Below are 27,909 nucleotides of genomic sequence, written 5' to 3'. Positions count from 1 at the left end.
AGCATTTTCAGACTACTTCATGCTGTTTTGCAGATGTTCAAATTCTCTCCTTGCAGCTTCAGACAATGATCAGCTGTTTAAAAGCTTCACTCTATAAATACCAAATGTTCCAAGTATTTAGAGTTAAATCACTTTATTGTGGGAATCCACAAAAGAGTTTTGTCTTTGTCTCTCTATGAACTATAAGATTTCCTGAAAAGCACTTGTCAGTATGTAGTCAATTATAACCTGGGACCAGTCATTATGTGCTCTCCTCCTTCTTCTCTCCACTCCAGCTTGACTGAGCCATGTGTGAAGACTGATGAGTCCACTACAGTTCAGACTTAGGGGTAGAAACTCACAGATTTTAGCCCAAGGACCTCCAGAGTGGTGATTCACGTAGGGGTATAGCATTCCAGGGTGAATGAGACACAGGGTTAAAACCACCAAAGCCAATTTTGCTAGAGGTTAAAGCCACATACAAATATTACTTTAACATCACTTTTGGTGAAATAAACATTTTCAAAGGGAAAAAGCATTTTGATAAAACCAAAGTAGCCATACATCTAACTGAAAAGATGAGTCAGGTAAAGATATAGAAGCAAGGCTAAGAAAATAATAACCAAATACCTATCAGTCTTGACATATAGCATGAAACATTTTGCCTCTTTTTCTAATTAGTGTGTGGTGCGGCAGTTTGAAAACAATGGCAAATGCTATCACGTTGTATTAGAGGTTAGAGTAATATGTTAGTTTGTTATTAATAACCACATGCATTCTGTATTTGCTTGGGGTAATATGCACAACACTTTGCACTGCATCAGGGTTTTTTACAATGTTGGTAGTAAAAAACGTCTTCAGCTACTAGAATTTGTTATTGTTCACTACTTGAAAACAGCTTTATTTAATTCTTCCCTGTGTATTTTCAAAATTTCTGTCATGAAAGGTGATTGAGTTATTGTACTGCATTTCTGAATAAAGCTTGGAATTATCTTTTTATATGAAAGAACCAAATTTTCACTCCCTGTGGAATTCCAGGAAAGGACTGGATTATCCTTGCAAAAAGCCAGTTACCTCATCCTTATTTTGTAGATCATTACAGGCTGTATTGTTCCCAATGACATCATACTCAGCTGAGAAAATCAAAGAGGTCTGAATTAATTTGTTAGATCTATCCTCTGTGCATTATAATATTTCTTCTACCTAGCTTAAAAAAAAATATCAAGTCCCACAATGATTTTAGACAGCTCAGTCTCCAAGCCAGAAGACTGTTACCTAATTACAGTTAGGAACATATCAGTGGCTCAGTGGATCAATGACCTTCTCAGTAGTATCATGGGGTATGAGGTCCCTGTTGCCCAGGTGTAGTGACCAACTTTCCCAACTCATAGAGAAAATAAACAGACTACCTACTCCACCCCCACCTCTAGAATAAATTCTTTTCCTTCATTTAATGTTAGTGGCATTTTGATCTCCACTATGTAATCCCATCATGTTTTGAAACTAGTGACTCCGGCTTACTGGTGATGACTCTTAGCCCTGCAGATATCACAGAAGTGTTCCACATACTCCAGTGAATGACATTTCCACCCACCTTGCTCAATGAGGGGGTTGACTGGAAGCAACTGGAAATCTGGCAGTCACTGCTTTTCCCTCCCAGTTGTCAGGGAGTATTACATGAGGAGAGCATGGCAGTGTGAAATAGGGCTCCTAGTGGTGAGGGTGTGGAGCGGGCAGACGAATCAGTCAGCAGCCCTCCCCTGGCAAAAATTCCTCCCTTGCACTAAAGTCCGTTTCCTGAACCTTCAGTCTGTTATTGAATATAATTTCCAGATACTTAGAAAAAATAAACTCTTTTCTAAACATTGTATAATTTTAAAAGAACACAAATACATGCTTCATACCTATAGTTAAGATTTAATCAAAGGAGAGGATTAAATGTGTGATTGATAAGCTTGAATAGGTTAGGATAACCTCAGTATTGGAGCAAGCTGGCAGATCTGCTGTGTTTGTCACAGATGCTGCTTTTGTTTATTGTTCTGCAATGCTTTTAAACTATTAAATGGAGTGGAATAAGTTCTTGGTTCAATGTGTTCTTGGTTATTAACTATTTGCCCATAAACTGTGATGCTGCAAAATGCACAATAAAAGGAATGTATTGAGATTGCCTGTATGGATCATAGGCTCTTGGCTTATGACATGAGAGCATTTTATTTGCCCTGACAGAAGTATTTAAGATTGAACTCTTGAAGAGGAGAAGTAATGAATCTACAGAGCAAATATAGAAATGCTGCTGGAGGAGAGTGAGGTAGGGCAGAAGATGACTGGGCACTCAGCCTTCAAAGCCTGCAGAGCTGCAGGAAGTTCCTGAGAGCTCAACAGTCACTGCATGGTGGTATGTGCTTTATTGCACCAGCAGTCTTATAAAAGGGGAATATGTCCTGCCTTTTACCTCCCTTAAGTGATTTTTTCTGTGTTCACAGTGTAACAGGCCTTGCATTGGACCACGGCTGGCTGTACAGCACAGACAGGTATTTTGCCAGACCAAAGATGGGATTTCTGTGTCATCGGATCAATGCAGTGCCTTACCAAGGTATGATGGGAATCTCTTATGTCTGAAACCACTGCCCTTTGCAGAGATGTTGAACGGACTGGTGACTTAACTGACAACTTTTGTGTTTCCCGTATGTAACAAAGAGGTCATGCTGCAACACGTACAGTTACATGGTACAAATCTCACTAGGCTTAAGCCCAGGCTTCACTATTTGTTCCTATGAACCCCAGAAAAAAACAGTGGTTGGCTAACAACTGGGAAGTCTTCTAGGCATGGCAAATCCTGACTGAAAGGTTATGGTATGTCTTCTTAAGCTGCCAGTTTCCTTCTCTCTTATGTAAATACAAGCTCTAACTAGGGAACAAAAGGGATTCCACAGCTTTGTTTTCCTGCAGAGAAACTCCACTGTCAACATTGTAAAAACATGTTTACTTTACATGAGACTCTAGGTATGTAAATAATGCCTGATCATGACTGAAAATTAATATAATTGGCTCTTGGGTTCCCACTCATGTATTTTAATTATCTGTGTGACAAATAGGTGGTAACCAAGTGTGCCTATGCATCTTCTGTGAGACTGCGTTGAAGAGCAAAGGAGAGTTTCAGAGAATCGTTTTTGTTCCCACTGGCTGTAAAGCCATAAAAAAGTTACAAAGCCCTGCTGGGTCTTAGTGGTGACCTCTTGACTTATTGCATCTTTTTAGTGGACCTCTGGTTTGGCACTTCATGGAGAGGACGTTTCAGCCAAATCCTTAAATAGTTCAAATGTCCATTTAGCTCCAGTAGTGCTATACCAGTGTGCGCCCGCTGAGGGTCTGGCCCTTGAGTGCAGTTACAAACTGCCTTTCAGTGCGCTGGAGTTACCCCCACTCGTACCTGCTGAAGACCTGACCCATATGGTGCTCTGAGTGAATTGCATTTGGGATATGCAAGGCTTGCTGTCCCCAGAGCTTGCATGGCACATGGAGTGGCGTGCGCTTGCTCCCCAGGCAGCATGGTGATGGGTCACCCCTCCCTCTCTCCTGCCTGCAGGCCTTTGAGCACCCAGAACTGCTGGACTGACGTCTGTGGTGTGCACTGGAGGGTCAGTCTGTGGAGTGTCTGCACGGCTACATGTGGAAACTACGGCTTCCAGTCCCGGCGCGTGGACTGCCTGCATGTCCGCACCAACAAACCCGTGCTGGAGCATCACTGCTCCTGGAGACCACGGCCAGCGAACTGGCAACGCTGCAACATCACGCCCTGTGAAAACGGTACATTGCTGAGAGGAGGGGAGGCAGTGTGGCATGCGGGGAAGAGATAAGGCAGAGCTGTCTCAGAAATGCAGCACCGGACCTTGCAGCTGGGCATCCTGGGGAACTTCAAGCCTGAACATGTGCAAGATGCAGTGTCCAAAACTCAGTGCCCCAGGGAGAATGGTGCCCATTGCGGTTTGTTGGCAATGGTGTTAGCGCTGGGATTGCATCCCCTTGCTAACAGTGTGTGAAAGGGCTAATCCAGTCTTAACTTTCCATTAATGGTACAGACAGAAAGAAAAACACAAATCACAGGCTGCTGGCTGTAGTTAAAATACAGCAAGTCTAAATCGAGTGGGTAGGTTGTTGGTGGGAATTCCTGAAGTGGAGGCTGCTTGCTTTCAGGTGACAAGCAATTAATTGAGCCTACCAAAGGACTAGAAAAGTTACAAATATTTAAAAAAAAAAACAAAAAAAACCCAAAAAGAACAGATTATGCGACTCTGGAAACAATGCTCCACTATGGCAATATCCGCTTGGGAAACACCAGGCAGGACAAGTTTAAATCACTATCTTTTCATTTCCCTGTCCACCACTTCTTGTGCTGATTTTGATGGTCAGATCCCATCCTCTAGCATGCAAGCCAGCTGCTGTGCAATTGTTGCAGAAGCAGCAGAAGAACCTGCCTGTGCTTGCCTAGGGCCACACTAGCTCTGAGACTCCCTCTTGGTAGAAGCAAAGCAGACTCCACAGGTCTAAACCTGTCAGCTGAATTTGTGGTGCCCTAATGGAAGTGGAAGGGCTGAGGGAGCTTACAGGTACTGAGCAAGACCTTTGCTGTCCCTCCAGCCTCTTCCTGCTATGTAGAAATGTCCCACATCTAAATACCAGTGGAGTTTATTGGCACCAGAGAGGGCTGTGCAACTGCTCTGTGACGATCCCTTTTCCAGCCTTGGCCTGGGAAGTGGGAGTCCCTCAGGCAACAACACACCCAAGATTCTTGCAGGGGTACTGGACAGCGTTCCAATCCAGAGCTGAAAAGCATGAGGCTGTGGATCTTAAAAACTGTCTAAATGATAACAGGACCCAAGTCCTGGGATTGTTCAAAAACGATCTTAACATATTCCTCCCACGTTGTGTTCTGCAACACACATGTGAAAAGCACAGCACACCTGGTCAGCTGAGGTGGCATTCCCACACACTGTACCCTCAAATGCAAAAGGCTGGCCAAAGTGCCTTTGAGCTACTGTGTTAAAATAAGTTTTCAGTTTTATTTACTACTTCATCTTTGGTTTAACAGCTGTTATGAAACTCCTAGACCTTCCCTAAAATGCTAGTAGATGACAAACTGACAGAGCGTTGGAGCAGTCTTAGAAGCCCTCTCCCCAGGCTCTGAAAGCAAAGGCTGCCCAACACGTTCTCCTTTCAGCCTTTGGCTGCTTGAAGTCCCTGCTCAGCCTTTGCAGCAAGTCAAGCTCGTGCTCATCATGAGGCCACCCAACACAAATGTGGTTTTGTCCCCCTCTCGGCCATCCCAAGAATGTTCTCAGGTAAGAAATCCTTCTTTCACTGCTTCCTCACCAATTCTCCTTTTTGTTTCCCCTTCGGCAGTGGAGTGCAGAGACACCACAAGGTACTGTGAGAAAGTGAAGCAGCTCAAACTCTGCCAGCTAACCCAGTTCAAGTCACGCTGCTGTGGGACTTGTGGAAAAGCTTGAAGACAGAAGCAATGAACATGGAGGAACAAGGGGATCGCAGCCTTTGCTTCACTGAGGCAAGGACTTTTACAGAAAATATAAATGGAATGGAATTCTTTTTTTTTTCATTTTATTTATTTATTTCCCTTTAAAAAAAAAAAAAAAAAAGAAAACCTTTTACCAAATCATTCTCATAAAGGGACTTGACAAGTTTTCCCTTCTATGAATCTGGGAGACAGAATGGAGCAAAACACGGTCATAAGGGTAGACCATAAAGAGTCAGTGAGCCCCACGACACCATCAATGGACCTGAGAGGAGTGAGACTGCCCCAGAATCCATGTACATGTCTGGGTCTACACCAACAGACAATGAGGAAGTGGATTAGAGTAAAAATTAGCATCACATTGGACCACCACAATATGAAAAAATTATCAAACAGCTTAACAGATCATAGGGTATTGGAGGGAAAAAAACTAAAAAGGCTAAACTAAACATTCAGCTATGCAGTATACAGATATTTCATATATCTTAGACTACTTTGAGAATAAAAGTATTTGATTTTGCTTTATAAACCTATCTGTTACATCCAAGATTGGACTCATTTTTTAATTTCTAAACCCCTGTCTGCTTCTCACGCCAGGTCTTCAAACGATTTCAGTGGGACATCCTCATAATCTTTGAGGATCTGGTGTCTAGGGAAGTTGAACGATGGCATGTAACATAAGTGAGACTAAAACACACCTGAAAATGTTCCCAGGTTGTTCTTGTGAGGGAGGATTGGGGATAGGAGTGTTCCCTTCAGCACAGAGGTGGGGTGGTGGTGTTAATTATTATCGAGGAGGACAGAAAGTATGACCTGATATTGATGGACCGTGGTACAAACCTGCAAATGTCCTGTAGAGAGGACAGGCAGGAAAGAGAGTAATTGTCAGTGGTAACAGCAGCTACTTCACATACTCCATCCTACTAACACTTACTGGAAAAGAGAGGAGTACCAGTTCCCAGAGTTCAGGTGCTTTCAGAGCTGCAGTTTTGGAAAGAAGCTTGAGGAAGTGGGTTTTCCTATCCTGTTAACATGAAATTTCTCTCTCCTGGCAGCCAAGCCTTTTGGACAAGTAGTAGAAAGGAGATGTATTCTGATTTCTTGTGGTTATTCCTACTCAGTGGAAACAAAATGGATTCAACATCAGCCCTAGAGGGTTAATGCCAATATTTCTAACAAGCTTGCTCCTCTCCAGCTGCCTCCCACAACAAAACAGGTGCTATAAAGCAGCAGATTTTTAAGCCCATGCATAACATGCTGAAAATGCGATCTAAAATGCAAGGCTCAAACATCACACCCAGAGTGTGACTTTGCCTGCTGTGAATCTTTCCTCCTGGCCAGCTGCAATGGTTATTCAGTCAGTGAAGTGCTTCGTCCTTTTAGTTCCTGGGCACTCTCTGCTCTGCTCAGAACAGGGTCCTAAAGTTAGAGGAGATCTGCAAAGTAGGGGGTTTGAGCATTATGAAACTTTAAAGGAGAGCTATTTGGATCAGAGGCTTTGGTTCAAGACCATCTCTAAATTAAAGGCTCGGCTGTGCCCCTCCTGTCACCCCAAGTGGGGCTAATGCCTTGTGGTATGTTAATGCAATGCTATTCAAGGACTGCTGTGTTACAGCTTCCATGACACGTGGATTTTTCAGCAAAACTGGGAGTCCACTTTCGAGGTCAGTGCCAGATTCATGACATTAAACTGTCTCAAGTTGGGTTACTTCAAAATACATCTGGCAGCGAACGCTCTTGCTATAAATGGGTCTTCAAGAAATAGTGTTGCTAAGCATCAGTGTAACTTTTTATTTAAAAAAAAAGAATGTCTTTCTATGTATGTAAATGTATATCTTTTCTGTATATTTATTAGGATTTCTTGTACAAAAAGTGCAATATTAATAATTGTACATTATTTTGTTCAGATAAAACTATTTTGGGGTTTTTTAAATGTCCCCATAATTTTGTTCCTCTAAAATTACCAGTAATAGTGTATTTCTCTTAATTTTAATAGCATTTGCATTTAATTGGGGATCTGCTTCACTGTGCACAGAGTGCTTTATAGACTATGACATGAGGGAGGGATGATGTTTTTAACTTGTGAAATGATAATTATGCATGGAATGAAGGACAATTCCTTAACAGCAATAATAATAATAATAATGATGATGATGATGATGACGACAACGACGACGACAATGTGGTGGATATTTCTAGTACAGTAGTTAACAAAAAGCAGTAAGAGGAAGTGTTTTCATTTGTTTAATTGCAAAACGTATTCAGATGAACCCATGATTAATAGTTGTTGTGTAACTGTGCATAGGATAAACACGAAGGATCAGATCTGGAGGGTCCACTGTGTTGTGGCACTGTGTGGATTTAATTTCATATGTCTGTCCTCTGAATTGTAACTTGGCAGCATCTCAGTCAAGAAAAGGATTGCTGGATATTTTATGAAAGGACACTTTCTTTCTCTAAAAAGAAAACAAAACAGCAAACTTGTATTTATATAACTTTTTGTACAAGTAATGCAGGTTACTTATTTATCTACTGCTGTCTGACATGTTGTTTATTAATCTTAAAAACAAAAGCCAAACAAAGTAGTAAAGCTGTTGGAGTGCTCTGTCCTTATTCTGTATTATGATAGCAGCACACAGCCATTACAGAAAGTGTATGTACATGATCTACCTGCCTTGGGGAAAGATGTCTTATGTTGTTTTTAAAAGTCTCCAGCCATTAAGATTATGCACTCTGTCTTGGAGGTCTGTTTCAATTCTCCATTTGCCTTGCTTCATTCTTTTTTGCTAATGTTCTGCCTCTGTTGCTCTTGCAGAAATATAAAGCCATCACTGCTGGTCCTAGGATCATGGAAATCAGTAAAAGTATAGTCCTTTTCTTCTATGCAGCAGTTCTTAAAGACATATTGTGACTTTCCTCAGCAACCTGTGGCATGAAGCAACCCTATTACTTGTCTTTCCTTATAGGTCACTGCTGTCTTCAGTAATGGAGTTTGCAACTGCTTGAAGCATCAAGTGTATATGTAGAAGGAACCCTGGTAATGATCAGAATTATGGGGGGGGGGGGGCAAAAGAAAAAAAAACGCAAAAGCTTTTTCTCTTAACAAAGACAAAATCAAGTCTTGAAAACTAAGCTGTTTCTGCTCTTGCCCTTTTCCAACAAATGATAAAATGTCTTTTCTGAAAGGGAACAGTGATTTTGCTGTGATTTACTCAAGTTTTCCTAGTATGATGTTCCTGCATATGCTTTTTAGACACTTACACTGCAGGTAAATAATACCTCACACGTATATAAACACACACAGCGTGCAAGCCAAAGACCAGACCTGAGACTTCCATGCAACAGTACTGAAGACAATGGGAATTCGGTCATTCATTTTGAGTACAAGAATTATATAAGCTGGTGTTGATGCAAAATGAACAGCAGGCCACCTTCGGTTCTGAGGAGAATAATTATTCTCTTCTTATGCATATGGCTCTCGTTACCAGTCAAGTCAGAAAGCCTTCAAAACCTTCAAAGCAAGCTTCCAGTTTTGTTCTCCCTACTAATTTTCCTTAAGGAAGAAGAACAGTTCTGCAAGAAGCAGAAAAATGCAATGCCAAAAGGTTCCTCACAGGAAACCTACTCCTGCCCTGTGTTATGTGGCAAGGTAAGCACAGCTAGACTACTCCAGGCGTGTATGTCTGCATACATGCTCTTAAAGCCATAGAAGCCATACACATTTTCCAAAGTAACCTTTAGCTGGAAATTTTTTTCCTACTATATGGCTAAAGTCATATGGTCTGCATTTGAAGCTTTTTTTTGTTTTTTTTAAAGTTTTAAGTGACCCTTTTTGCAAGCTACCCTATCAAACAAAAAGCTAGTGATCACCTTACTATCTGTTTGGTGTCCAAACACTGATTCATAAATAAATTTAATTATTCTACATCAGCATAAGCTGACACTTCTATTTGTTGAAAAATGTGAACCAAGTGCTTACTCTCTTCCAGATTTTTAGGACTGTAGGAAGCCTCATAAGTTCTTATGGCAGTTGTCAGCAAGTCCCTGATCATTTCAGCTAGTAATTGAATGAATTAACTTAATTCATTCAAGGATCTATTTTTTAACACAAAAGCTTTCAAACTATTTTGAGCTCAGAATTGCTAATGCTAACGATGGCTCTGCATATTAGCTGCAGACCACAGTCTGGGAATCATCAATTTAACCATTCCCTTGATCCTCTTGTTTAAAGGTGTGTGTATATTTATCAACAGTGTTATGTATTAACTGTCATACTCAGCTTTTATTTGTGGAAACTAAACCAGAGAAAATGTCAAATACTTTAGTTTGCAAAAAAAAAATGAAAGAGACAACCTGACATCCTTTTTCTATTGATCTTACACATTTCTCACACTAAAAGAATATTGGTTAATCATCACTTTCACCCACATTGCTTTTCATTGTCTCCACCCAACATCTCCCCTCCAGTCAATAGAATCAAATCTAAAACCTGGTCATATAGATAGTCATTTTCATAAAATTTTGATATAAAGTTCTCACTAAGTCATTTCAATAATATGCAGCCTAACATACTATTTATTCAGATGTATAAGGGGGAAAGCCATGTCTTGGCATCTCCTGATTATAAGACTTATTTATTTCCTCCCCTGCCTTTCTGCTGAGATAAACTTTACTTGCTCCCATTCTCAACTTCACACATGAAGACGTGAACACAATACATTTTATTCTCCATCTGTCCCTCTGAGAAGCAAATATGGTGCTCAGCCTTATCTTTCATTCAGTGATCACTGGTGAAGACTGAAAGTCCATGAAATCACAGACTCCAGCCCTTCTACCAGGCCACCCAATGCATTTTGGGTGGCTGAGGCAGCAAGGCTGAGAGTATACTAGTGCCTTAGCATTGGAGAAGTATCAGCAGGGTCGCTCTGGAAGAGTTTCTTTCAAATGAAAAAAAGAAACAGACTAAACAGAGCACAAAATAGCTCCTGAAATGTGTTTAAAACAGAATCATCAACGATGACACCTCACTGATCTGAGTTTGTAAACCAGCTCATGCTCATATAAAGAAGGCTTTGTGCAGGGAAAAATAAGGTTAGCACAGCAAAAAATGGCTTCTAACCAATTAAAAAAAAATCAACAAAAAACCTGAAATAAGATGAAACAAAATCTGTTTATAAGTACTATTGCTAGAGATACATAGGGCAAACCATATATCCTATCACTGACATGGAAAGTGGCTGGCAGCATGAAGTAATAAAGTGTGAAAGTTGAAATATTTGCTGCCAATATCACCAACTATAACCACAATCAGACGCGACTCACTCTCATGAGAATCTTGTTTTGCTTTTAAAGCAGGAAGCCCCCTGGATGTGCACTACCCTTCACACATACCAGCTTTACACTGGTGCCTGCCTTTGGCACTGTGACTGATGAGCACACATGTTGGGAGCACACACTTACTTCACACAGAAATGGGATTGTGTGGGAATGTCTTTAATGCTCCTCTTCAAGTCTATAGCAATCTGTACCATGTGCAACTTATACTGTCTCAGGCTGTTCTGAATTGCACATGTAATTGTCCATGAAGTGTGGCAGATGGGAAGGAGCAATGCAGCATTGCATCACCCATTGCACACCCATTTCTCCTTGGCACTTCACTGTGCCAGTGACAAGAGCCCAGAGCCACTCCTTCTCCCCTCACTTGCTTACGTAGCTCCAAAGAGCTCTGCAGGTCTTTGACCCTGACAGCTGGTTTAATTGCTAAATTTAATTATTAAACATTACTTCTTTCCAAGGAGAAATTCCATCCTAACATGCTCCTTCCACGCTCCCTTCAAAACGACTACCTCTGTCAGCAAAGGTAACAGGTTTTGAGGAAGATGGGCACCATGTTTCTAAAGGCCAGATTCCTCTGCACAGCATGTCAGTAAAGCTACTGTGGCATCAGCACTAAGCTCACACAACAAAAGCGACCCTAGTACCACACAATGCTCATCCTTCACCACAGGTAGCATTCATGCCTTACAGGGCACCTCCATGCTTGCCCACACACTGATTTCCTGGGTACCAGCTGAAAGACCAGGCTTTTGGTGAAGTCCCTGTGGCTACAGGAGGGCTGGAGCACAGCAGGCAGGACCACAGTGGCTGAGGCCCCAGCTGAACACAGCCTGGGCAGGAGACTCCTCTCTGCAGGCAGAGGAAGTGCTCTGCAACCAAGGAGGAGCAGGGAGGCAATTCAGCTGGCATGGGCAAAGGATAGGGTTTGTGAAACTCTGACAACCACGGCTTAGAAGCCAAAACAATGAACAAATGGTGTGCTTCTTGTTCAGGTTGCAGTTCTCCATCCTTCCCACTAACACACTGCTTACCTCTTAGGAGAGGGGCAGAAAGGGAAAAACAAGAGTGTTGCCTAAGCCTTTAAGCCCTTTGCAAAGAAAAGCTTTATATTTGTGTAGATATACATAAAAGTATGTAGTTTTATGTGGCTAAAAAGGAAGGGGACACCAGAGGGTTATACTCTGGCTACGCATAAATACTGTTTGTTTAAGCAGCAGCAGGATGTGAATGATTGCACAGTAAGCATATAGTTATCCACACATGCTTAAGACGACATGGGCATAGGAAACCACTCCCTACTACTGCCCTCTTTAACACTATAAAGTAAAGCAGTCTGCTGCTTCTAGGTCTTGGATGAGGTCTGAACCTTGTTCATTTACAAACTCCCCAGGGCCAGTAGCAAAGCACAATAATAAAACCTGAACCAGAAAGATCACACCAGACAGGCCGGGAACAGCTTGCTCTCCAAGTGAGGAGCCAGGACGGGTTTCTTCTCTCTTGAGGAACGCTTAATGGTTGGGATGAGGAGTAATTTGGTTTGGGCTATATGGAGACTTCCCCCCACACCCTTTTAAACATGCTGCTTTTTTAAAAAAGCATGAATTATTGGTTTAAATAAATAGCCCGTGACTTTGGTGGATGCTTGTTAAAACACTTCACCTACTGAAACACTGATGGAGTCAGTTTTCAACTAATAGCATACAACCTAGTGATTTTATTACCAAAAAAAGAAAAATCTCACTGTTAATCCACTACATACAAATCACAGCAAATCAAATCCAGCTGTGCAGGGAGGATCCTACATGCACTTTGCTTTTTTAGCAGAGAGCAAAACAGAACAGGGGCCTGCTCACCCAGCAGAGCAGACCCCTCGAGCCCGTGTGACGGCACTCTCGCCTGTCTGGGGACAGTTCTCTGCACAAGCAAGTACAGCGCTAGCGAGCTGGTGGAAACAGGGAATGTAGAGTCAAACACACCATTGCCTCTTTGTTACCCTATTCCTTCCGTGCTGAATGCAGCCCAAAACATCTGTGGGACAGACATGCAGATGGAGAAGTGAAAATGAGGTTGACCCAAAGCAGTATTTCCCCGCAAAAGCAAGAAGAGAGGCACAAATCATCAAACTACTGCTTCCAATGTGGGAAAGAAGCAGAGACACACTAGTACAGTAGGGGGAAGAGGGATTTGTGGCACGATCAGCTGAAAGCAAACTCTGCTTGGAAAATTCTTTATGGAAGTTTTCCACCCCAGTGAACCCAGACTGCAGTTCTCTGCCCAAATTTCTCTTTCCAGCTGAGATGACATGGCTCCTTTGGAGGGATCCTATCAATGCCACAGGAAAGTCCAGGTTTTTTTCTTGTGAATAAAGGGTTTGCTTTTTCATACATTAAGTTCAGCTGCCTCCTGTCTCCAGAGTACCATTCTCAAGATCAATATTGCTTCCCTCTGTGATATGAACACCCTCAGTCCTTGCTGAAGCACACCTCTTATCTTTCAATCCTTTCTTCATAGCTCTGAGACACTTGAGCTGCTGACACTTTGTTCTGTCTAGCAATAAATAGCATTGATTGAAGCCCCTTTTAGAGTATGTAGTGGTAAACTTTTCACAAATTTGCTGCCTGTTCATATTTCTTGACCATAAGTATACAACTTACTGATTTTTTTGACTCCTCACCTATTGCCAGCTGCAAATCTTCTCCAGACGGAACAACTGTCTCCTGCAGATGTGAGGCACTGGGGTTTGCAGTCCTTACAGGCAAACGTGGTTGAAAGGCTGGTATTACACAAGTCAAAACTGAGCTGATTAGTTATGTCCCCCATGATTCCAGGTAACTCGGTTTCTTTTGGGGTTGTTTTATTTTGTTTCCCATTGAGGACAGAGGAATTTTTGCTCAGACTTTCCACAGGCAGGAACCACAGTCCTGCCTGCCTCCTGGCTGAGCAGACATTCAGGACCTTCCAGGAAGCTGCTGCCTTTCTAAAATGTAGTTTGTATGTGTTTCCTCAATTCAGCTTTCATGTTTAAGACTTGCCTAGCAGATTGTGCTTTGCGCTGGAGATCAGTAGCACTGGTGACATCTCCTCTTCTGTGTTTTCAGGCATGCAGGAAGAATCTATCCCTCCAAATAGGCTCTGCAGTGTACTTACAGGGAACTTGTTGCTGTGCATAGCCGATGTCTTTTGGCAATGATTACAGTAATTGATTCCAGTGTAGTAACTAGCTCTGGCAGTGACAGTTTTCATCTATTGTTGCTTAGCACAATCCTACCTGTTCTTTTTTGCCTGCTTCATGGTACAACTGCCCTGGATGCCTTTTTCAGCCCTGACAAGAACAAAGCCCCTTGCTTTCATCCTTGCATTTTGGCTTTCAAAACACTTTTCAACAGTAGCCTTTGTACTTCGGCCAGTGTTTAGGTATTCATGCCATTATCCATTCTTCAAAAGTACCAATGAATGAAGTAGGAGGTTGGTAACAGCTGACTCCCCTCTTTCCACCCATTTGTTCACTGAGTGAGAAGTATTATCTTGTGCTGCATCATGAGTGTTTCATGAGCTCCTCAAGGCTGTTGCCAACACTGGAAGCTGGGCCAGAGGCAGGTAGTCTTTTTTTTCACTCATCATTGTCCCACAAAACAGGCAAGATCACTACAGAGCATCTGAGAGGTTTCTGAACAAGTGCTAGTTCATCTAGCACTAGCATCTATCATCTAGTTCTGCCATACACACAAGTATAATTTCATTTTCCTCCTCCTGTAAGTAACTTCAAAAATAATTACACAAACCTGTAGTGCAGTTCAGTGACCTTTTACGCTTTTTTTTCAGGGCTTCTAACTTGTACTTCCTTCTTTCTGAGATTGTGACTTCTCTAAGTTAAATTTAATTGGCACAAATATAAGGTAAAACTAACTTCTACTCATCTTTACCCACAAATTCATTCTAGATGAAAACAGTAACCAAATCCTGTGTACTGTGGTGTAGCCCATCTTTATTTTCTGTAAGCACCTGAATTCTCCCTCAACTTATAGTGTTCTCTTATGCTGACTTTCTACTGACACTGCCCATTTTAATCAAAATTAGACTGCAGGCTGGAAAGATGTTGCTTTAAGTGCATTACAGAGCAAAGGGAGGACTGCTGCCTGCACAGGAGGCCAGGAGGAGCAGAGGCACAGCCCTGTCCATGCAGTGGACAGGCTCACCTTGTGATCAGCACTCCACTCAGGAGAAGAAGAGGCGGCTGACAGAGACAGAATTAAACAAACCCATCCTCCAGGAGAGGTCAGGCAGCACACAAAGGCTCTGCTTCAGGGCAACACCAAACTTAGAGGCATTGAACAACTTGTTTGGGAAGCAGTTCCAGCCAAGCCAAGTCTGGGGTACCTGAGCCATGTGTTTCTTTCTGCACTGACCTCCTGCACCTAAGTCAGTAATTGTGCAACTGTGTGGGGCATTGGTTCAGGGAAATGAAATAAATGAGTCTTAACTTTACTAAAACACTGATTTGCCTTCAGCCAGGTTAGTCTCCTGATCTAGCCCATCATGCAGTCAGACAGCGCTAATGTTGTTAACCAGAGAGACAATGGGGGAAACATGCAGCTGCAGGTGGAGGGAAAGGCAGCAGCCCAAGCTTTAATCAGATTTAATTTCTGTGGAACTGCAACTTTAGTCATTCAAGTGAACTCATGCTGTTCCTTAGTGTTATCATATATTGGTTTTAATAAGATTTTTATACATTTAGATACAAATCAGGGAAGAAAACCCCAAACCTGTGTCTCATGCTGTGAAAACCAGTCATGTCTGCTTGATGCTGCTGTGACCTGGTCCACTGTTTGCAAAATCAAGACTCCTGTTGTTAATGTTCAAAATCTAGCACTTACTAATGCTAAGTAGCATATTGCATTGCTATCTATTCTGATAAGACTAACTTCCACCCAGCAAAAAACCCCACAAACCCATAATAAAGGTAGATTTACACACTAGACTCTGCGGGCTGTGCATTTGCTGCCAGTCTCACAGCAAAGAGTTGAAAGAACAGTCAGGGAGCTTTCCTGTATGACAGATCAATCTCTTCTGTGGTCACAAGCACCAGCTGTTTTTTCATATAAACTCTGTTTCAGAATTGACAGAATTAAAGGGTGATAAATAAAATCAGAAAAATAAGTGAATAAAAAGAGATGGGGAAGAAAATATTTTCCTGTCAAAGCTCAACATTAAAGACATGAAGGTTCAAGAAAGTAAGATAGCAGGAGCTGAAAAAAATGCCAAACATACTGTAGGTCAATACCTCACTACAGGTGAGTGAATATTTTATGGATTACTGAATTTCTGAAGGCTGTGTGGAGCCATCAACGTATAGTGTAATCTGTAAGATTTGCCTAGTTGTTTCTACTGCAAGCACATGATTTTTCATTGACTAGAGCATACGTTTAGAAAAGGACTCTAGAACTGATTTAAGGATTTCAAGTGATGCTGAACCACTGTGCCTCTAGGGTGATTGTTCCAGTGGTTTCCCAGCCTCTGGGTTAAGCTTTCACATTTCCAGATGGAATGTGTTTGGCTTTAGCTTGCAAGTACTTAAGGAAGACTTCTATCCCAATGGGGTTTAAAGCTCTTCAAAAGTTTTAAAATACATTTATACAGAAAATTGTCTTCTACTTCCTCTTTAAATGCAGCCACATTGATGGTGAGACACAAGCATTTCTTCCAGCATGAAACAGCTGTACCTACCACTTGAGCTAAATACTCAGGAAACAGCCAGAGCTGCCAGGAGTAAGGGAGAGGATGATTTAGGAAAGTAGAATGTGCTTAAGAAGCCAGTAAGTTTTATAGTAACACTCGTAAGAAAAGCATCTTGGACACAAAAACAAACAGTTCTGGTCAGGAGCTTTAGAGTGGCCTTATCTAAAAGATAATACAACTCCAGCTGCTGGCTGAACTGTAGCAACACATGACAATTTCAACCCTTTGACATTTCTGGTGCATCCTGCGGCGAAGAGTTTTACTAAAAAGTTGTCAACCTAGGGTGTCATCTTTGGCACGACAACCTCACATCTGATAGCCTAGCTCTGGACAGCACAGTCACACAATTAATGAAGGCACAATCTTCAATAATATCTATACAGTAATGGTACCTTTTGTACATGTCTTTGATGGGAGTTACTGATAAGGCCAGATCTCAGACTTTGTTATCCAGCCATGACTTTTAAGTGTGACTTCACAGCATGTAATGAATCAGACTTTGTTATCCAGCCATGACTTTTAAGTGTGACTTCACAGCATGTAATGAATCTGAAGAGGCTGTTCTACCACTGTCATCATGGATATGGCTGAACTGCCATTACACTAATAATAATGTATGTTACAAGATCTCTCTTTTAGTGTTTCAGGAGGAGGTTATCTGTCTCAATTAAAGAGCAAGAGTTAGGTGAGAAAAAGGAGGAAAAAAATACAGAGGAATAAAGATCAATGTGTCTTTTCCCTGGAATTTATGTTTTTCGTTTGTGCAAATGATCCAGAAAAAGACAATGGCTGAGAATTAAGTTTATTTTAAGAGCTCTCCAAATATGAAACTATTGATTGGTTTGAAAGAAGGTTACAAACAAAATCAAGCTGTCATTTGTAGCTCAGTGAGGCCCTGCTCTTTGAATCCTTTTCCAACAAGGCTGTCTTTTTCCTTCAGTGTCCACCTTGCAGGCACTCACTCTTGGAAGCAGCGAGATAGAGATTGTGACCATCAGTATCAGTTCCCTTAAAGATGTAACCTGGTGGGTCTTTGTAAGAGGCCAAGCATCTAACAATGCCTTTTGGTGTGTAGCTGGTGGCATAAATGGTTTTAGCATCTAGCAGAGTGTGATGCTTTGGGCCTGACCAGTCAGGTTTATAGCTCTTCGTAACTGTGAGTGGATGAGGCACATAATGGCTCTGAAAGGTAGTCAAGCAATCCATTGGTTTTGCTGGGAAAGTCAGCTCCGGAGCATGAGTAAGAGGTTTTAGTCTCTTGCACAGCCAAGGCTTATAGTCTTCCTTCATTACAGAAGAGCTATTGAATGGCTCAGTACTTTTTTTAAGCTGGGCGGGAGATCGACACATCTTGGCCGGCTTGCCATTTGAGTGCTTGTAATGTATCTGAGTAGTGGTGTGAAGGTCCATCTTCTCCAGAGGAGGAAGATATACATCAGGTTTTTTAGTGAATGCAGGAGACCATGGCCAAGCTTGGTATTTTTCCTGAAACTCAGTTGTAGAGGAAAATGGTAGATCATGGAGAAGCTTTGGCTGGTATGGTTTTGCCAGCTTGGCTGGCTGACCAGCCAGCCCCTTGTAAGAATCCCTGTGGATAGTGAGGCCATCGAATGGGATTTCATTGACTTTGTATTTCTCATATTTATGGAAGTAACATTTTTCCAGATGATGTGGCACATAATTCGCTCTATAATTGGTTATATTCTCGAAGGGAGCCTTGCTTTTCTGGACCAGATTCAGAGGTTTGTAGCTTTGAGTCGCAACTGGCCCCCTGTAAAGATAGTCACCCTGGACAATGGTTCTGTGGTCAAATTTTTCTTCTGATGGGCGAAACTTGTCGTTTGGTCTGATCAGCTCTGTCTTTGGTTCATTCCATAGCAGATAGTCATCTGAAACATAAGAGGAATCCTATCTAAGTGCTCAACTGAAGTTCTTTGGTGAGTTTAGGCATATACCCTATTATGTTTTGATTATTACATTTTCTACTGTAATAAATATTTGTTGATGTTGTAATGATTGACAAATCCTATTGAAAGAGCTGGTGTAGAACACACTATTACACCAGTGTGCTAACCCCTGGAAATGCTTAGCATCTACACAGAAAATGGAATGAAAATAGTCCTGCACCTGCCCTTACCTACAAAGGTGGTGAAATATGATGTGGAAAGATTAAATTGCATTCTCAGTCTTGCAGAGACATTTTCTGCATGTGAATGAATGAGTGCTGTCCTCATGCTCAGTCAACCAGAAATCATGACAGTGGAATATCACGGCACTGACTTCGACTCCCTTCATTTACCTTCCTGCAGCTATGCTGTGGCTGGCTCCGAGCACAGGCAGAGTATCCCTGTGTCTGCAGAAGGTTGTTCAGGTGTCTCCCACCTCTCTCTTGTCTCTGGGGCAAGAAGAACCAGGTGTCCACCATTGCACCCTCAAGGCCAAGTTGTAGAGCTATCCTTCCTCTTTGTACTTTCTCATTTGGGGATGACCCGATTTCTCAACTACACAGATGTAATGCTACCTACTGTTTGACAAGTTCAGGGTTTTGCCACTCATCTTGGTGTCAGCAAGCTGTGCTGCGTGACATCTCCTCTGCTCTTGGCTTTGCTGTCTGTGGTACTCCTGCTGTCAGTATGAGCAGGAAGCAAGAAGGAGCTTGTAACTCTGCCTCCAATTCTTCCTTGTTAGAAAAACTGCTGGAATTTGCAGACCAAGCCTACACTGATCTGAAGCATTGAATCGTATCACAGAGATGGTCCATACTCTAGAAATCTTGCTATCCAAATTCGTGACTAATAAAATAATTTAGGTAGCATTTTAGAGATTCCTTTCTTGGCAGGATACCAGGGGAAAAAAAATGAGGCACTGAGGCTTAAAATTATTTGCAGTCAGTCACACTAGAAATCTATTGCAAAGCTGCCTAACTTTCCGACCAGTGCTGCAGCCACAAGACCATCGTTTTTTCCCTTCCTACTAATCTTGTGCAACTTCCCCTAGAGAGCATTATGGTTACTGGCAGGAAGTTGAAATGAAATAGTCTTGGAGCTAACCCAAGTCTTTTTTTCTTTTTTTTTTTTTTTAATTTTCCCTCCTTTCAAACCACATTGAAAGCCATGAGGCAAATAAGCTTCCAGCTGACTCTGCAAAGGAAGGAAGTCTGGATTTCAAAGTACTAGAAAGTAAATGATGCAATTAGGTATCAGAACATTTGAACTCTCCAATCCAAACAGTTATTCCTTTGGAATGGCAATGGCTATTGTACTGCACAAACACAATTACACAAAGGATGTGTTCATTACAATGTTAAATTGACCCCAAAAAAGTAACTTTTTGCCCCGATTAGGTGTCCATTTAAAGTCCTTCTGGTTCAAATCAAGTTGCTCTGCCCTGGCACAAAAGAGGAAGGAGCAGCCACAGGTGCCGTGCTGCTCCCAGCGAGCACCCTGGCCCTTGGGCACAGAGCTGTCCTCGTGCCGCTAATTAGTGTAGTCAGCTGAGAACATGGGCCTGCCTGTGTGCACCAGCATAGACATTCCTTTGCCACTGTTGGTGCTACTGGAGCCCAGGCTGTGTGCCCTGCTAGTGCCAAGGGTGTCTAAATGCTCCAGGTGCTCCCGTTTCTGTGGGGGAATAGGAGATGCCCAGGCACTACCACACTGGTGGGATGCTGACCTTGTGCCCATGCCTAGGGTACAGCATTTTCCTGGAGAGATGGTCCAGCAGGGTGAACCACAAGTATATAAAGACACGTCCTTCCTGGGAATGTATTAAAGTGTTAAAAAGTGAGAAGCTAATGAGATTCAGCCCATCTCTTAGCAAGGGCTCGTTCAGAGATCTGACATTTCAGATGCCAACCAAGAGTTACCACAATACTTTTTAGGTTCTCCCATCATCTTTGCTTGAAAATAGTCTGCATTTTGGATGTAATCATAGCTTTTGCAAAATATTCAAAATATGACAAGCAAGTCCATCTGTCTCCAATTTTAAAAAACTACAAGCTCTACACATTTGGAGACCTCACAGGCATTATGAACTTATTTTACTTAGTGTAAGTCAGCAGTGCTACTATTCCTTCAAAATATGTTACAATTTTATTGTAACTCTAATTCTTCTCCCATAGATATTAATAGTTTCCCATGTAGCACAATCTTGAAAACATTAGGGGGTACAGGAGGGAATGGAGGATATGAACCATATGTTATTGGGTTAGGGACATCTCACTATAACCAAGCAAGACACAATGAAAATTAGATTACATACCTGCAGATGGATAGAAACAGCTACGTGTGTGGCTTGGAGGAGATGAGACTTTTGAAACCTTAAGTTGCAAAGTCTGACATTAATTGTGATATGCAATGGCATCATCTTAAACTTACAGTGTCATTTGGGATATGGTGTGTCTTTATTGTGAAGGAGTATGACAATACAGTAGGAAAGGTAATTTAATACCAATGCAGCACTGTTCTATATGCTGCTTAAATATTTGAATTAGATAATTAATTGAATAACATGTTTCAAAATTTCACACTTGAGTAGTGATCAATAAAACCTAGCAATGAGAACATGGGCCTTTAGAAGGGAATTCATTCAGTATGTTACTTGATCTTTGAGTGGGTTTGGATGAAGATTTCCATTTGGAGTGTTTTGAAAAATACTGGAAATTATAACCAAATGTGGCTGTGATACATTTTACTAGAGCTCTGGAGTTACAATTAAGGTGCTGACCTAAATATGGATAAAAGACAAAGATATACATCTGGTTCAGATACAGAGAAGTTAAGGCTATCTAAACACAGAAGGAAAGAACCTCTGCGTGCGCAAAGCAGCATTTTTTTATTGGCTTCACTGAAGCTATTCCAATGAATACCATCTGGTGACATTGCCTCTGCAAAACAAAGTGTTCAAAATAGTGTAAACGTGGGTATTTTGCACCTGTGGGTCATAGTCTTCATGACTCAAGTCATTCTAAATGGACAGTATTTCCTGTGTGCTTTCTAGTTTATGCTGTTGCAAACATGCAGCTGCACTAAAGTCTGACTTTCAGTCATGCATTCACATACCTTTTATTTCCTTACTTCCTTTATCATTTTGAGTTTTAGGAAAAAAGTTGTTTCTGAATACTGGGACAAATCTCAATGCCACCACCAATCATAACCTTTTATATTTGCACAGTAAAATAAAAATTAAAAAACAAAACAACAAAAAAAGAACTATTTTAAGAAATACACAAATGCTAGCTATCTGCCTAGCTACATTAGCTAGCTGGAAGGTGTGCAGAGGGGAGGCAAAATCCTCTGATTTTCTACTTATGACTTACTACCAAAACTAGCGGAGTTACTGATGTTTTCTCCCCGTGCGTGCAGAAGATATTCATGCTGGTGGAGAGGGAGGAACAAAGCCTCCACAAAGACAAACCATCTACACCAAGTTACTGCTACTGGGCATAGTTAGATGCACATAACAAGGGCATAGTTAGATGCACAGTTCACCTGTTTTACCAGGAAGAGAGCGTGAGTGCTTTAGACATTTGCGTGGAACTTCTGTATGTACAAAATTCCCATATACATCTCTTGCACATCCACAGATTAACTCTGCAGCACACACAAAAAGGGTCCCATGCTTCATGACCTGCTCAGACCTAGCAAATTCTACATATTTCAGGTGTGTCTGATCCACAGCATGTGTGGACCAGCCCTGCAGTATACCAAGAGTATGGTCAGTATATCCTAAAGATGATGCTGCTGGACCCCCTTGCAGGAGTTCACATGGCTCTGCTTCTACCTAGGATGCCTGTAGGCCTGTCAGACATCCAAAGGAGGTGAATTCAGATAGATGCTACCATCAGTGTAGGGCTTTATTCCCAACAATTTGTGTCTGTGTGCTTCCTGCACAGCTTGTTGGTCTACAGAGACAGAAGGAATAACAACTGCATGCTGTTTTGATCTGTCTGCTTAAAAAATGAAATTACTGATGAAGTCCTGAAAGAAGCTGCAAGGGCACATACCTTCATAAGTGGTTCTTGTATCCATTTTGGTGCTGGGGATATGTCTCATCACACAAGGGATACATGGAGGTCCTCGAGAGATAGGGTAGGAGTTATAATCCTGTTTATAAGTGGAGGTCAAATCCATACTCTGATCACTCTTGACATGCTTCTCAGGTGGTTTAAGTTTCTGTGGCAACACTTCATGAGCTGTGTAATCCCTCCTGTGAAGAATAATTTCACTATGTCTTTAGTCTTAAGGAAAAAATGATGTTCCTTTTTCTGAACACATGAAGAAATTAATACTTCCCCTTATCTCCACTGCCTAAGAAAGTCTGGATAGGATACAAGCGGTTAATGAAACACACAAGCCTTTCACATTTGGAAACCTGGACTCTGAAAAAGAAACTGAGGAAGCTCTGGACAACCTCGGGCAGGCCAGGTTCCCCCTTCTCTCCACCAAGAGAGATTTACACAAAGCTATCTCTGTTCTACAGTGGCGTTACATCAGAAGACATAACTCCTTTTAAAAGCCCCATAATTATAGTAGGCTATCTAATATGTATGGGAAACATGAGAGAGACAACAATAGCTTTCCCAGACAATACAATGTACAGCAGTTCAGCCCAGGATGGGGAGATAACAATAGAACAGTTTTACAGCAAAACACCACTTGAGGAAAGAAACATCAGCATGGTCAGTCAGTCAGCTTTTTCTCAGGTAGTACTGTAAAAGAGCTTTTTTGAGATACTGGACTAGTATTACATAACTCCAACAAAATATTACAGAAACAAGATGGAGAATAAAATAACATCACCATCTGACATTCACTAACCTGAGCCTATTTCACTGCCCACATGCTTTGGTACAGGGTAGAGACGCTGTTGCCTGGCACCAGCAAATTCAGTCTCTAATGTCAGAGTACTTTTCCACTGGTGTGCAGATCTGTTTACACCATTGACAGGTGGCCAGGAGAAATGGTCAGTACAGGAGCTATTCTAACATTGATGTTGCACTCTGCATCCTGAGTGATGCTGGGTGGGCAAGAGCCTGAGCCTCTGAATATACTGTATTAGTTACATATTTAACAAATAAACAAGGTTCTCACAAATCTGCGTAGAGCAGAAGGGAAGAGAATTCACATTGCAAAGTATTAGGTATGGGGGTAAAACCAGAAATACCAAAGTAAAAAAAAAAAAAAATCCAAGAACATCAAGATGTACTTATGTAGTTATCACACATGTTGTAGTCCCTTGGCATACTTTTGTCAGCAATTTAAAGCCAATGCGTTTTCTAAGATGGGCCAAGAAAAGACAAGCAGGGATAAAACAGGCATGCAGCATCCTCAATAACAGGGTGGGCTCAGAAACAGAGGGTCTTTCCCAAGCCACTCACAGTACGCTGCACAATCCCACACTTGAAACAGCTGAGGCTGTACCAGAGGCTAGTAACAGATCACAGGCAGGCAACTCTTCACCAGTGTGATCAAGGGTTTTCTGGCAGTGAGAGTACCTTTTCCCACTCTGACTATTGTGATACAACAGAACCTGCAGTGAAGATTACAGAGGAGAGATTGATCTGCTGATAGATCAGTGGCAACATGTATCCAAGATGCCATGAAAAATGGTACTGCCTGCAACTCCCAGACTTTATCCAGAGGGCTTGCTGTTGTTATATGACAACATTCAGTGAAGTGTTATTAGACTAGTGACAACTCAGTATTTGCTGGCCTCACAGTCCCTGCAGTTATTCTCATACACTCCGCCAATTCATTCTGTCTTGAGTTTAGCCACACAGCCAGAGCTTTTAGCAGCCCTCTCCTAGGTGGTGGCACTTTTCCACTAGGCCTCAGTGCTTTCATGCTGAGCATATTTTCTCAGTGTTGCGCAGAGGACAGCAAGACTTGCAATATGGTGGCTAACTATTCAGCCTCTTGTATTCTGCACTTTCTTACTAGTCTGCTTTTCAGAAGTTGTACTGAACTCCAGGAGTAACAGCCACTGTGGGAATCACCAGCCTTGTCTGAGCAAAGGCAGTTTTGCTGACTGAACAGGAAGTTTCTAAGGACTCCTTGACAAACCCCCCCATGGTGGCTGCCCCTCCTCAGCTGCCTTAAGAGGATGCCAAGCCCATTTAGTTATAGGCAGTCACAAAGGTGTCTAGCTGCTTCATCTCATGCCAGAAATGGAAGGCATATATAGAAGTGAAGCTGGCTCTTTGAAACTCTCTCATCCTTTTGGTTGTTACTGAAATCTCTCACATAGGCATGCATCCCAAATGTAAGTCAGGCATTTCAGACTTCATCAGCCACATTTGTGATTTAAACTAACAACTCTTAAAAATACATAGGTAGGGGAAGGAGTTAGCAGAGCTTTCATGTCAGGATGAGAACAAATGGTTGGCATTAGCTGATAACATTTTATTAATAGCCATTGGCATCTCCTAGGTCTCTAATTCAGTTCAGCAAAGGCAAGAGTGGTGTTGCTCATGATTGTGTCTGTGATGACAAAGGAAGTAAACATCAAGATGAGACAGCAGCCACTGTTTAAGGAAAGGGGAAGTCTCAGATTCATATTAAAGGATGAGATTCCTATTTTTTATGAGTTTTTTCTGTGGACAAGCACTTAGCACATCACTCTACCAGCAGCAAGGAAGAGCCTCAGAAGTTACTTCCATCAGGGAAATGGGCACAGTGCAAGTGTGAGGACTACTGCCTAACACCAACACTGAGCAACAACATAGTTGAGAAGCAGAATCAGCCCAGCAATCCACAGTGACTAACTGCCTTGAGCAAATCACCCACACCCTCTTTCCAATCAGCAAGTTCTATCATATTCACACCTCCTTGGAAACCAGTCACTCATGTTACAGTGTACAAAGTGCCACACAAAACACAGAACAAAAGAAAAATACTCGTCCAGTATCATCCATACTTTCCCAGACAACATTTCTGCTCGTTTCCCAGAAGCCTTCCCAAAACAGAAAGTGAACAAAAGCCAAGACCATGACTGTGCTTCTATGGCCCATGTATTCTCTGATCAGATCACATCTCAACCTCCAGGAAGTGCAAAAAAAAAAAAAAAAAAAAAAAAAAAAAGCTACTTGACTCCACTACAACTGGTCTTAGACCTTCATCCCTCCTTCCAAGAGCCCTCCTGACTGTTCGTACAACTGCAACATTGTTCTTTCAGGCCTCCCTTGTGAAAACCAATCATTTTTCTTTTTGCTGGTACCCATCTCTCACCACACATTATCTAAGTCACAGTCCTCATTCTCTTTCACTATTTTTCATACTTTGTGGTCGAGGTGCCTTCCATGGGTATCTGTGCCATCTTGTATGCTTCCTTTGGATTAAATGAGCCTCTGGGAAGAGTGTTGGGATAAAGTGGGTATCGTTCCATGTACTCTGACACCATGCATGGCTTCTCATTCTTCTCACAGGGCCTGGTGAGCAGATGTGGACAACGGTGACATCTGCATGGGAAAAAAAACAGCACAGGAGTTGGTGCCTCACAGGTAGCTGATTAATACCTCACTGTATAAGTCGGCTGCAGATTGCAATGACAAAATAGTGGAGAAGTGAACATTGCAATGACTGCTACAGCCTTGATTATTTAAAGTGCAAAAGCATAACTTCTTGCACAAAGAAAGGGTTGTTTCTGTCTACTACTATAGCCTGCAGTCAAAAAAGTATGTGAAGCCAACAAAAACAGCCTAAAAAAGGCAAGTTCACCTAGATGAAGAAAAAAGCAAGTTAATTGGAGATACAGCCAAGTGCGCCATATTGTTCTGGACTAGAAACTCTATTTAATGTCCCTTTTGTTCCATTTCTCATAAATTTATTATCCTACCTTGCCTACATATTGGCAAAGTGGTAAACGAGTGAGAAAAAGGTAACAGTTCGGGAGTCTCTATTCACTCACACTTGGACAACACTGCTCTGCCCATCTCTTTTTGAAAACAATTCAGTCTGGGTACTGCAAGACCTCTCCATAATTTGCACCAAAACAAGGACACAGAGAACAAAGCAATTTTCTGAGGAAGCTCCCTCCCGACTGAAACCAAAACACCACCATGGATCGTCCATCATTGGTGACCTCCTTCTTTCCACACTGGCACCAGGCCAGAGCAGGGTGGGCAAGGCTCATCCTGTCAAAAAGAGATTTGGGATCCCACCCTCAGATTTCTTCCCAGAGGCATAACATTTTATGTCCCTTTCCAGTTTGAGTCAAACCCACTAGAGTCAATGTAAAGGTTGCTGATTAAGGACTTCAAGAACCAGCCCACACGAATTACAGTGAGAGGAGGAGGCCTCTGGGTTTATGTCTCATACATCATTCCTGCCAAAGTCAGTGTTTTCCCTACTGGATGTACCTTTTCCAGCGCTACATCTAGTGCAGAGCTGAATTACTCATTTGAAAGGGCTTCTATACTTAAGAAAGTCCCCACTAAATTAAATGTTGAGCAATCTAGTATCAGTAAATGTCTGATTACCTAAATTTATACAGATAACTTCTGGTCTACATTCAAGGGTACAACTTCACATACTGAATCATTTTCCAAACTAGAAAAAAAAAAAAAAAAAAAAGGAAGAAGGTCCCAGAGGGCTCAAATAAAATTCAGCATCTTTTTGACAAGCCAGTTTCTCACTCAGATTACAAATCCTTCTGTGAAATCATAAATCATGAGGAGTCCTAGTAGATTCATTTTTGTCTCAGAGAAGTTTTGAGTTTTGACCCAAAGGGAATCTTTACAGGGAGTAAAGCAGACTATGCCTGCCAGTTAAAGTATTAGAAGAAAAGACTTCAGGATGAAAATCTAAAAATAAAAAAAAAAAAGTCCCACCCTCTTAGGAACCTTATAAAATTCCAGTTTTCACATAATTGGAGGAGAGGCAAACAGGAAAATGAAAAAAAGACTAATATGCTCACTCTCGCTGGTACACGTGACCTTGCTGGAATGCACTTTGTGACAAAAACCTTCCCAACACAGTGGCCACACTTGTGGTCTTCCAGCATTCCTAGGAATTATTCCTCATTATCCAAGGAAAAATGATCTGCCTATTCTTTCTTCTTCAAATCTGCTGGCTTCACACGACCCCTAAGTGCACTTTCATCCCGCTACTCTCTTAAAGTCTATGATGCAGCAAGCTAGTCTTCAGCTTGGCTTTGGAGTGTGCTGATGAGGCCCTTGTGTTAGCTTTTTATGGTAAAACTGCACTCTGAGTGGGGGAAATAGCTATACTATCTAGTTCATCACGGCCCTGCATATGGTGCAGACGCTGCCTAGCAGTAGCATTTTGCAAATAAGGAACGGCTGATCAGGAGCAAATTAATGACACTTC

General features: G+C 41.9%; 2 protein-coding genes across 4 annotated transcripts in view; one reads left to right on the top strand and one right to left on the bottom strand.

The window, feature by feature from the left end:
• ADAMTSL1 (ADAMTS like 1) overlaps window positions 1-8,568 on the top strand; it is a 206,526-nt gene extending 197,958 nt beyond the window's left edge. Inside the window, exons 26-28 of one of the 3 annotated variants that reach the window (XM_075741113.1) lie at window positions 2,463-2,572; window positions 3,566-3,786; window positions 5,380-8,568. In XM_075741113.1, coding sequence (XP_075597228.1) covers window positions 2,463-2,572; window positions 3,566-3,786; window positions 5,380-5,486 — 438 coding nt within the window. In that variant the 3' untranslated portion in view covers window positions 5,487-8,568. Of the gene's footprint in view, window positions 1-275; window positions 1,645-2,462; window positions 2,573-3,565; window positions 3,787-5,379 lie in introns of those variants that run through there. The other 2 variants (XM_075741112.1, XM_075741114.1) reach the window with 2 other exon arrangements.
• An 8,800-nt stretch (window positions 8,569-17,368) lies between these two features.
• Window positions 17,369-26,753, bottom strand: SAXO1 (stabilizer of axonemal microtubules 1). The gene is made up of 4 exons (XM_010312772.2): window positions 26,663-26,753; window positions 25,860-26,039; window positions 22,587-22,789; window positions 17,369-18,471 (listed from the first exon to the last, which is right to left on the bottom strand). Exons 2-4 carry the CDS (start codon window positions 25,979-25,981, stop codon window positions 17,519-17,521), a joined length of 1,278 nt encoding a protein of 425 aa, XP_010311074.1. The 5' UTR covers window positions 25,982-26,039; window positions 26,663-26,753; the 3' UTR covers window positions 17,369-17,518.
• Window positions 26,754-27,909: the final 1,156 nt, after the last annotated feature.

Source organism: Balearica regulorum, chromosome Z, assembly GCF_011004875.1.
Source record: "Balearica regulorum gibbericeps isolate bBalReg1 chromosome Z, bBalReg1.pri, whole genome shotgun sequence".
Taxonomy (NCBI): domain Eukaryota; kingdom Metazoa; phylum Chordata; class Aves; order Gruiformes; family Gruidae; genus Balearica; species Balearica regulorum.
Note: the sequence above shows the minus strand (reverse complement) of the source record. Positions and strands in the feature narration are given on the sequence as shown.

Excerpts from the sequence above, each read along its gene's own strand:
- SAXO1 (XM_010312772.2), bottom strand. The coding sequence starts at position 25,981 with ATGGTGTCAGAGTACATGGAACGATACCCACTTTATCCCAACACTCTT. Across the intron at positions 22,790-25,859 it reads GAAGGCACCTCGACCACAAA|GAGGGATTACACAGCTCATG; the intron begins GTATGAAAAATA and ends TATTCTTCACAG. Across the intron at positions 18,472-22,586 it reads TACAAGAACCACTTATGAAG|ATGACTATCTGCTATGGAAT; the intron begins GTATGTGCCCTT and ends CTTATGTTTCAG.